Source organism: Elephantulus edwardii, unplaced genomic scaffold (genome assembly GCF_000299155.1).
Source record: "Elephantulus edwardii isolate Elephantulus edwardi_28Jun2011 unplaced genomic scaffold, EleEdw1.0 scaffold00144, whole genome shotgun sequence".
NCBI classification, from domain to species: Eukaryota; Metazoa; Chordata; class Mammalia; order Macroscelidea; family Macroscelididae; genus Elephantulus; species Elephantulus edwardii.
Window position 1 is genome coordinate 3,750,140 of NW_006399894.1, and position 11,533 is coordinate 3,761,672.

At 33.7% G+C, this 11,533-nt stretch overlaps 1 protein-coding gene across 2 annotated transcripts in view; it reads right to left on the bottom strand.

The window, feature by feature from the left end:
* GRID2 (glutamate receptor, ionotropic, delta 2) overlaps positions 1-11,533 on the bottom strand; it is a 2,375,079-nt gene that overhangs the window by 1,926,686 nt on the left and 436,860 nt on the right. For both annotated transcript variants that reach the window (XM_006894480.1, XM_006894479.1), the window contains exon 2: positions 10,749-10,904. In XM_006894480.1, the coding sequence (XP_006894542.1) occupies positions 10,749-10,904 (156 nt within the window). The remainder of the gene's footprint in view (positions 1-10,748; positions 10,905-11,533) is intronic.

Sequence of the window (11,533 nt, forward strand, 5' to 3'; positions counted from 1 at the left end):
CCAATAGCGAGGAAGAAGATGAATACTACTGTTTGCCTGCAAAGTTGATTCTGGCTCATGCATGCAGAATAGAACTGCACCTCACAGGTCATTCACAAGTTGGGACCTTTTGGAAGAAGCTCACCAGATATTACGTCCAGTGCACCTCTGGATAGATCTTAACAATCAATCTTGGGGTTACTTAACTGTTTCTCTCTCTCAGGGACATCTAGAAAAATAAAACTTATCAAATTTATTATACTGACTCAAATGTTAGCATACTGAATTTTATACTACGATATACTACAAAAATAAAACAGAACTTGCCATGGAGTTTACAAAAGAGATTATAATGGGAGGGCAAAAGGAAGAAATAAGGACAGAAGTCAAGAACAACAAGTTTGGCAAGATAAAAATATCAAACTATGCATGTAAGACCTCAAGGCAGCCAATGGACACACAACTTGGTGCAGGGTAATTAGCTCAAAGAGAACATTTACAGAAAGCACCCCCAGAGCACTTGCTGATTCATTTTCATTTCCCAGAATATGCAATTTCCTATTGCCCATTAGCTTTGTACGTGTTCCTTTTAAAAGTGGATATTTCAGTGGTAATTCTTTTGAAAATTATAATTCAACAAAATATTGCATGGGGACTAACATAATACATACCCTGTGGTTTTCATAAGCACAACAACATTTTCCAAGGACGTACAAAAATGGTTTTAAATGTTAAAATAAAAAGTTGGGCCATTCTATGATCTAAATTAAGCAAGGTGAATCATTTGAAAATCTCTATAGCAAGTTTTAAAGATGTAACAATTCTAATAGTTAAAAATTCGAAGTATAATAAAGTCACCTTTAATTTGTCAACAAGAACTTAAGCTATTTTTATGACTATGCAATGGCCTCTCATTACGACTACAGAACACAGAGAAGTGTGGGTTTTAATCTAATAAACCATATATTCAGAGTTGCTTTAAGACATTTAAGTGATTCTTTTACCAAGTCAGTATCATAAAAGACCTATTAAAAACTGAATTATACTGCCATAATCATGTACTTTATCTATAAGGGCAGAAAAAGAAGGGAAGAAAGTGGTGTGTTATTATTATGAGAAAAGAAATTTGTCGGCAAAAAGAATATTACAATAGCACAAAAGAGTATATTTTACCACTTTTAAGCAGAGCTTTCATAGAAAGCTGTTAAAGATTCTTCTAAATAAAATTAGATGCCAAGAAGCATAAGTTGCTAAAATGTATATTTTATGAGGTCACCTAAACAAGAGTACACAATCGTAGATATGAAAGTAAAAGTCCCCGATTAAACAAGGCTATAAAATTATAATACAGAGATCTACCTTAGAAAACTGTGACTGAGTCTAGGACTTACTGAGATTTGGGGAAAAGCTTACAAACACAGAGATATAAAAGCAAATCAGAAGGGACAAAAAACAGGAAAAAAAGCAATGGCTCAATTTGTATCTTCTTTAACATTATGTTAAGACAGAAGCAATGAGGGAGAGAAGAAGAAATTACCTCTCATTTCCAAAGTAAATACTGAGAGAACTAGAATGTCATATCTCTTTCTGCTGTTAACATAATTAAGTCTCCATGTTATAGGTGAAACAACAAGGGACAAAATGTCTCTCCTTGCTCTGAAAAAAACCCCAGTGTTCTTCTAAAGTAAAGTACTTGGATCTCGATGTCAGGGTGTTTTTAAATTCTTTATTTCACTAATGTTTTTATTTTTCATTGTTACAGACATGACCTTGGAATAGTATTGTTCCTAGATATTTAACTGCTACTTGAAAAGACGACTTTGACTAAACACTCTACTGTTCTGAATCCACGCACATATTCTTTAACTTCTTTACAGTCAATTCTTCAGTGGAAGAAATTATTGAGATATATTTACAAGAATATATATTGATCATGATGAGGATAGGTTAAATATTACATGTTAAGAAAATTTATATTTTAAATCTTAAAGATATTGCTTATTGAGATTATCAGGAGATGGACAAATAGCCTAGACTTGTGGAAGGAAGCAGATGGTCTAGGTAGTTCTTGCATGAACAACAAACTCTATTATTCTTGTTATGGAAGTATGTGGGGAGTTGGAAGAACTATTCCTTCTGCTACCTCATGGAATATGTAGACTTGAAGGTGTCACAAAGATCATTGAGAACATGTTATTTTTGTTAGAAGTCTTCAAGTTGAACAGAATTCATAAAGAACCTATGAACAAGAGACCTGAAACCTGTCCTCTTGTGCACCATCACCATCATCTTTGACACACTTGAGCTCACTGCTGTAGTTATTAGAGATGAGTATTAGGAGGGATGGCCAACGCACCTCAGTGCCATCGAGTCAGAATGGACTCATCGCTGTCTCTCCACAGGATTATCAGAGTCACATGGGAGATTGTCCATCTGACTTCCACGGAGCTGTTGTATTCAAATCTCCACAGTGGCTCAACCTTTGAGCTTTCACCACAAGTCCCTATCAATTCCCTGTGCACTAAGCCATTGTAGCATCCCAGAAGAAAAGAAGGAATATATAAATGCACATTTCAACCAAAGCAAACCAATAGACAAAATCATAATAGATAAATAAGGAAGTAGTAAATAATTTCATTTTATTTGGGTTTATAATCAACATTCATGTTAGTAACAGTCAAGAAATTTTAAAAAAATCAAACAAAAAACCCAAAAAGCACAACATGTTGCATTAGGAAAATCTGATGTCAAGAATCTCTCCAAAGTGCCAAAGAGTAAGAATTTTTGTTTAAAGATTAAAGAGCACCAGAAACAGCTCAGGGTGGAGGCACAGTGCAGTAGAGGAAGACCCTCAATGAGATGGATTGATTCAGTGATTGGGGTAGTGGGAGTGGGTGTGGCAGAGACAGTGATGTTGGCACAAGATAGAGCAGAGTTTAGGGATCTTGTGCATAGGGTCACTATAAGTCTCAGTCGACTCGTCAGCACATAACTACAACAACAACATGGAATGCAGGGAAAGCTGCATTAAAGGTATTGGCAAAATATAAGACCCCAGGAATCAATAGGATACCAATTTATTTGTTTCAATTAACTGAGTGTGCTCATCAATCTATGCCAGGAAATTTAGAGGACAGCTGTCTGGCCAATGATTTGGAAGAGATACATATTTGTTCCCATTCTCAATAAAGGGGATCCAACAGAATAAGGAACCTATCAAACACTATCATTAATATCACATGCAAGCAAAACACTGCTGATGATCATTAAAAAATGGCTAAAACAGTACACAGATAGGGAACTTTCAGAACTTCAAGCAGGATTAAGAAGAGACTGTGGAGCCAGAGATATGTCAGATGGTTCCTAGTTGAAAGTAAAAAATACTAGAAGAATGTTTATTTGTGCTTTATTGGCTATTCAAAAGCATTTGACTGTGTGGATCATAACAAGCTATGGCTAACTTATTTGAGAAGAATGGGAATCTCAGAGCATTTAATTGTGCTCAGGCAAAACCCATATCTAGACAAGAGTGTTGTAGAAGAGTTCTAAAATATAACTTTGGTGTTAGCAAAGATTATGGAGTACATCAATGAAAACCAAAGAACAAACAAGCCTATCTTGGAGGAAGTGCAACCAGGGTGCTCACAGAGTCAATGGTGATGAACTTTTATCTTACATAATTTGAGCAGGTCATTAGGAGGGGCTAGTTGAAGAAAAAATGGCATTATACTGCGGAAGGTGGAAGGCTTGTCAGAGTGTAAGAATGGACTTGAACCCTTGATCATAAAGATGGTACAAGATTGGACAAGGTTATGATCTGTTGTTCATCAGGTGTCTATGATTGACAGTCAGTGTGACTACACCTAATAACAACAACCAACTCAAACCATGAATCTTGGTCTCTAGAACCATCAGTTTTCAAGCTATAATCAGGAAAGATAACTCAGGAAAGCAACTGAAATTGTGGATTTATCAAAATGGGACCAGGAAAAGATACAGATGAACTATAGACACTACAGCCTTCTTCCAGGTAAGTTGCAGAATTCCCACTAATTCTTTCCATTGGGGAATTAGCTAATTATGAAGATTTTTAACACAGTAAAAATATCCTGTTAAAGTAGAGGGATATATAAATTATGACATCAAAGCCTGAAATAAAGTGCCAAATAGTGCAGCCACATAAAACATTCTTTCACATTTACATTCTCTTTGAACCAGACTATTTATATTTAGCATACAGGCAGAGCAATGTTCTCATCCAGTGGTGAGATGTCTTGGATTTTTCCTACTTATTTCCTTACACTTGCTGGTTGCTAACCTCCTGATACCACATTTTATATTTATGAAAAAGCTTATGTGCACATTTTAGATATAACTATAAGGAAATGAAATTTACTTAATAAATGATAAGGCATTCTCATTGTTTTATAAACATAATTTACTTTCTCACAAATATTTTCATTTGGACTCTTAGGAGATAATCGTAATTGCATTCATCAGTGTAGTTTATTGGTATATCTGCTTTTCCTTAAGAATCTTTGGGAATGATTGCTACACATGTGGAGGTTAGCAAAGCAGTATACTAAAAAAGCAGCTGAAGTTTTTAAAAGATGAGAAAACTTAGTCACAACTTCACTATAACAGTTTTAAAGGAGGACCTGATAAGGTAGTTCATCAGGAGTTCTGCTTCTAACTCACAGGCCACACCTTTCTGCTCTTCAAGTCTACCAGAGGCTCTGTGGGGAAAATACGAGCAATCTGCTCGTTCGTGTCCCTTTTACAGCCTCTTAAAACCCACTGAATCCTCAGTTGTGAGTGGGTTCTCACTTAAAGGCAATGAGTGGAGTTGAAATTTTACATAAAACTAAATTTTAATTCATTTTTATATTTTTACAATTATAGTAGCTTAACTCTACTGCCCTTTTCCATAATGAGACTTTTCTTCAGAATCTTACCTTCAAATTACTGATTGAATATGCCATATTTTAAAAACACAAGAAATTGTTCATAAACTGAAATTGTTAATTATCTCTACATGTGGTTTTTTTAATGGTTTGCAATAAACATAAAAGAGTAATTATGATAGTTACCCCTTTTATTTCTAACTGAACCATGTACAGCCCTTCTGCCTGTATATATTTTGCCATTAAACATATCATTCTGACATATTTTTCTAATAAGAATGTCTAAAGGTTTTTGCAAAATTCTGACATTCAAAATTAGTGCATGATAGTATTGTGTCTTTCTTGATACATATCAAAGCATTCACAAGTTTTGCCTGGATTCACATTCCATTGTGAACATTTTATGTCAATGTTTTGCCCTTATTTTAACTCAATTTGCTTTATGACAAATTCCTACCTTTAAAGCACTAAAGTGATAACAGTTTAGCTAAGAGTTAAATGGTATAAAGAGTGATTACTGATTTCTGTAGACACAGTAGTTTCTTTCATCATAGAACTATAAGCATACATGTTATGTCCAGCACAACAATACCAGGGGAAATAATTTGTATCCGATTTCTTGTCTTGTATCCTACAGTCAGAATGGACGCATATCTGACCTTCTGGAGGGTTTTCAGTTAATCATACTGGAGGAGATTGTCCATCCTTCTCCAATAAGCAGCTGGTAGCCTCCAACCATATGCCTTTAAAATTGTAGTGCAGCTCCTTGCTGCGATGGCATCTTCAACAATTTATGTCTACTGAATCAGACGTAGAATACAAGACACTCTAGATTTGGTAATACTGAGTTTTTTTTAGTTATACTGAATATTTGGATAGGGTCAAGAAATAAAGAAGAAATATAAACTACTAAATTTATTTTAAAAACAACAGCAGAAATTCAAATAGAAAATTTAGTAATGTAAAGAATTTTCTAGGGAGATAGAAACAAAAATAGTATCTAAGATATTTTAATATTTTAAATCCAAGAGTTTGTTTTAAAGAGTCATATGTTCATGTTGTTGTTTTTATGTACTGACTGTGTTGTAGGGAATTGGCTCATAGCTTACCCTCCAGCCTGTTTGCGGAGACAATATATCTCATTAGAGGAAATTTCCCATCTCCCTCCGGTGGAAGCTGTTTGATTAAAAGCAAGTGAAGGGCAACATCTTTCCACTAGGCTAACAGGGCTCAGTTATGAAATCATAGAAATGACAGTTACAAAAAAAAACACACCTTAAGCTTCAATTACTTCATTTCCCTACAAAAATGCCTTTCATTTTAATTGCTTCATTTTTCCACAGATGAGGAAAGTCAAGGTTTAAAGACCAACAATAATTTACACAAAGGCATTACCATCTACATTGGAATTTTTCTGCCACTCCATGCTATATAAAACACGAATGAAAAGAATGTTTATCTCTTTCTGATATAATCTGAAACACAATTCACAGGAAGTTTGCAGACACAGGAAGAAGAATATGAAATGATTTTAAAGGTATTTAGTTTTGTGGTTTGTTTTTATTTCCTCTTCTATATATTTCCCTGACGACATTAGTTAAATTTAGGTGAAATGTTTATACACTCTGGATCTCAGTTACAACATGTACATAGTGAACGTATTCAATTAGAGTTGAATCATTTTCCATGTCGATAACCCTGTAGGAAGCTTGGTGGTAAGGAGTTTTGTCGTGAATCCAAAGGCATGTGTTTGAAATCCACCAGTTGCTCCATAGAGGAAAGGTGGGCAATCTCCTCTCATGGAATTTCTGACTGAAAATTTTGTGGGTGGACAGGCATGAGTTGAAACCTAACAAATCCTCTATTTCCTCTATATGTCTATAATTCCTAAACCACTGCGCACGCGCGTGTGTGTGTGTGTGTGTGTGTGTGAGAGAGAGATACACATATATTTTATATTTCTTTGTAAAGGAAACTTAGACCTAGCAAAGTGGCAAAGTTAAAAAAGTGCTAGAGGGGAGCTCTGGTGGTCTAGTGGCAAAAATCTACACTTTAATCCCAGAGGTACTCAGTTCAAATCTACCAGATGCTTTGTTGGAGAAAGAGGAGCAATCTCCTCCTGTACCTGTCAGATCTGATTTGATGGTATACACACACAAAATAATAAAAAAAGAAAGAAAAAAAATTGCTAGGAAAAAAAACACCAAAAAACTCCCAGAACTCCTGACTTACAAAACTCTTGCTCAATAAGTCAATAGGAAAAAAATGGTTTATCAGTAAGGATATTAAAAAAGAAAGATAAAACAAAATAACAGTTGATTTACTGATTGCTTTTACAAAGACAAAAATGTTTTCTTTCTCTACTATTTACTTATGTAAATGATTTTAAATTAATGTTACAAGGTGATCAAGTGCTGCTGCTGATGTACAGAGAAAATAAAATAGACCTTGCTTCAAGTAACTATCCTTCTAAAACTCAATCTTTGTAAAAACTACTAGTTAATATCTCAGCATTTATTAGTAAAAAAATACATAGGAAAACTGTCATAGTACCCATATGTTGTTGTGTACCATTGTGTTGATACTGACCCATAGCAGACCCTCCAGTGGGTTTTCGGAGGTAGTAAATCTCCCTGGAAGAGAATGCCCATCTTACTGATTCTGTTGAAGTACCTGATGGATGTGAATCACATGCTTTTGAGCTGACATCATAATTCCTTATAACTAAGGCCCCAAAATTCCTCATTATCAATCTTTATTAATATATATTTGATAAATAAGCTATTAATATGTATATCCTTCTCCCTTATTAAAATAGATTATTTCTGAGAAAAGAATCTGTAGCTCTTAAGCCTGGCTTGCTGAATGACGTTACTAGCAAATATAAATTTTAGATTGTTCTTATTATGTATCCTTTGATGGAATCTTACTAATTTTCAATGCTGTTGTTGTGTACCATCAAGATAGACCAACCCATAGCTAACCGTTCAGCAGGTTTACAGAGGCAGTAAATCACATAGAAAGAGATTTCCCATCTTTTCTCTCACAGAGCAACGTGTGGTGGATTTGAACCACATGCTTTTGGAACTGCAGCCCAGCTCCTTAACCACTGTGAAAAAGGCTATTTGACTAAATATTTTCAATTCAAAGAAATAAAACAGGAAAAACAAAAAGCATTCATTTTTCTGGGTGTTCAACCCAAGTGTTAATGATAATTGTACTATCAAACCTTTATTCATTCTTAAAATATTAAAAATAAATGCAAATAAGCTACTATCAGATCCTGTTTATTGAGATCTCTATGGTAAGGAGGTAAATAATCTGTCCATTGAAAAACTGATCATTGTTAAAGCACAATTGGTGTTTTCTCTTATCAGCTTTCTCAAAATATTTAATAATACTTTCAAAGTGTCGCCTGATCTTTTTAAATTTATTTTCTTCTCCTGCTTGAACCACTCAGGTACAAAACAGAGCTCTAGAAAGATTTTAATTTTTTTTTTTCATCTGAAATCAACCAGAGTCACTCTAGCTATTGAGTGGAGTAAAACATTTTCTTCAGAACTTCCTGGAACTTATTTCAGGTTCATTACACACAGCACAACATCAAAGTAGCTAGTCCAGAACATTCTATTAGTACTAACAACTATGAGGCAAGCTGTGGATCTCTCTCTCTCTCTCTCCTTAATCTGTGAGAAATATACAGTGGCTTGCATCTGAAATTTTCCATTACTTCCCTACATTTGCTTTCAGTGCCACAGATTATTTCAGGCTATGTTTGTTGTCAGACTTAGCTAGCAGCAGAATGGTTACAGAAAACAATAAACAAATTTACTGTGATATATAATTTTTTTAATTATCTTCTCAAGTTGCCATCCCTAAATAAAGTTCAAATGGCATATTTACAAATTATTGTTGTTGTTGATTGCCTCTGAGCTAAGCAGGACTCATAGCGTCCCTATAAACAAAAGGCCCGAAGCCCCTCTAATACTATTGACATTTATAAAAATTCATAGAGTTTCCCGAGGCAAGTTGTTTAGGAAGTGGATGCCACTCCTGCATATAATTCCCTTCAATAAACTGTGCTGTATTGCTTTCTTTCTATATACCTTATGACAGTTTTTGCTGCAATCTCAAAGGCATGTGATTTGAATCCACCAGCTTCTCCATGGAAGAAAGTTGGGCAATCTCGCCCCTTGCAATTAACTGCTTCTGAAAATCCACTAGGGGCTCCACAGTACACAACAACAAAAACAACCTTTTCAGCTAAGGTAGATATTTTAGGACAGCTTTGTGATAGTTGCTCAAATATAATCACAAAGAACAAACCAATCATTATCTTGATCACAATCTGGTTCTTATAGATATGCGTGGTTAAAAGGTAAGAGTTAAGAAAAGGAAATCATAGTTATTTCTTAAAAAGTAATGTCATCTACTTCCTAGTATATAAATTTTATGAGGTGTTCTAAAGTTGCCTTAAATTCCATTTCATTATTACATGGAAAATCATGTAAATATAATAACATCAACTTAGAAAAATTATGCATGTATAAGAAACTCATTAACATATTCATTACTTAAAATGCCAAATTTCAAGAATAATATTGATTTTTTAATAGGAAATACTAAGTTTTTTTCTAGAAATCTGACTTGTTCCACTGAAATTTAAAAATTATAAATTAAATATCGCTATATTATTGTGAATATTCTTTGCAAATACTGGTTTAACTTAAAACAATTCTGTTTATTTCATAATGAAATTTTCCTCTCCAAATTAATAAGACAAACTTCTAAGTAAGCATAAGTAAGTTTCTACAGTAATCAGTAAAACTTGTCAAAAATATATCATGATAATGGTTACCTATACAACTGAACATATAACTGAAAATTATAACTTATTAGCTATTTGTATCTATTTGCCTTACCTCCTCAATATTTCACTTTTTAAAATTCTCCTGCAAAACCTATCTACATTTAAAACTGCATCAGCCTTTTCTTCTGCCAAACCCTCTTTAAAATTTTACTGAAATATTCTTGCTACATGTAATGTAAATATATTATCTCAAAAATATTAAAATACAACAACAACAAAAAAAATACAATGAATGCTTTACCAATACAATTAGACTGAGTATATAAAAATAGAATTCTACTAGTCTAAGCTTTATTTCAATTCAAACCTCATTCACAGGAGAAATTATTCTAGGAAAATAAAATAAAAACAACTTACTCTTGTATCTTTTTGAATTTATGAAATTTTGCTTCAGTCAAATCGTCAGGGAATTTAGAAAATGCTTTATTATTTGGCATAAAAAAGCAAAAATTTATAGCATAGGTAGTAGGTATGTTATGATTCCGGTGCAAAATCACTAATTTGTGTATAGTGTCTAAAAGTCTTGTTTGCTGTAATATATTTGTCATGAAAACAACTGAAATGTCATTATTAGTTTTAACAACACACAATGTGGCAGTTACCTCAAAAAGAACAGAATAAAACATCTGGTATGAAGTCATAGTTTTAAAACTTCTTAGTTACAATGAAATTATGGAAACTTTACAAATATTTTAATTGTAAATTATTATGTTCATTTTCATGCTCTATTTCATTTAAAGCAATACATTTCTATACTATGCCCTTCAAGAAATAAAAAAATACAGAATTAACATCCTCCCATAATTGCACTCTCAAAGGACAGCAACAGCTAATAAACAGTAACATGCAAAACTGGATGTCCACCTTTGAAAACTATTACAAATCCTAGTTCATTGCCAAGTCATTTGAACCCAAAGCAAACAAGTAAGGAAAAAAAAAAAAAGAACACACCACCAACCAAACAGAAAACAAAATGACGTGCCAATTGGCCTTACCTTCTTGAACTGCTTGAAAAGGATTGTTGCCATCAACAAATGTCACTGAAAATGTTATTTTCTCAGTCTGTAAGATCTCCTCATTCTGGTTGAGGTCACCAACTGCTGTGCGAAACACCTCATCGTCCTTTTTGGCAGATTCATCAAAAATTGCTCCTAGAAAGAAATGGATGTTGCCATTAAACAATAACATAAATATTCTGTCATGCCCTCTAGAAGTATGCCAAAGACTTATGTATTTGAAAAGCATATACTTCCACTTAAAGAAAGCACCTTATTTATTACTGAGGCACACTGCACTGGAAGAAGTGTGATAGCTGAGCAGAGATGTAGTTATTTTTTTTCCAAATGGAAATGACGACTAGTACATCAAACTGTTCTTGCAGAGAGAGCATTGGAAAGACTGTAAGTCAGAAATGCTTTTGCAGGACAGAGTGACTAATATGCTGGATTTCTTATAGCATGAGAGTTAAGAATTCAGACCTTGAAAATTTTGTTCTCAGTAACAGGAGGTGAAATTCACTTGTAAGAGCTTTCACCCAATATATCATGATAAAACCACTGCCATTAGTTTTACTGTTTTTTGTATCTTTGTTATTTCCTTCCTTTCTTTACTTATTTTTTGTGAGGTTTCACCATATTTGATAATAGTAAATTTATTTATTTCATGCTCATGGAAACTCTATGAACTTTGATAAATGTTATTGATAGTAGGGGAACTTCAGGCCTTTTGTTCATAGCGTTGCTGAGTCGTCTACAATTCGATGGCACCTAACAACAACAAA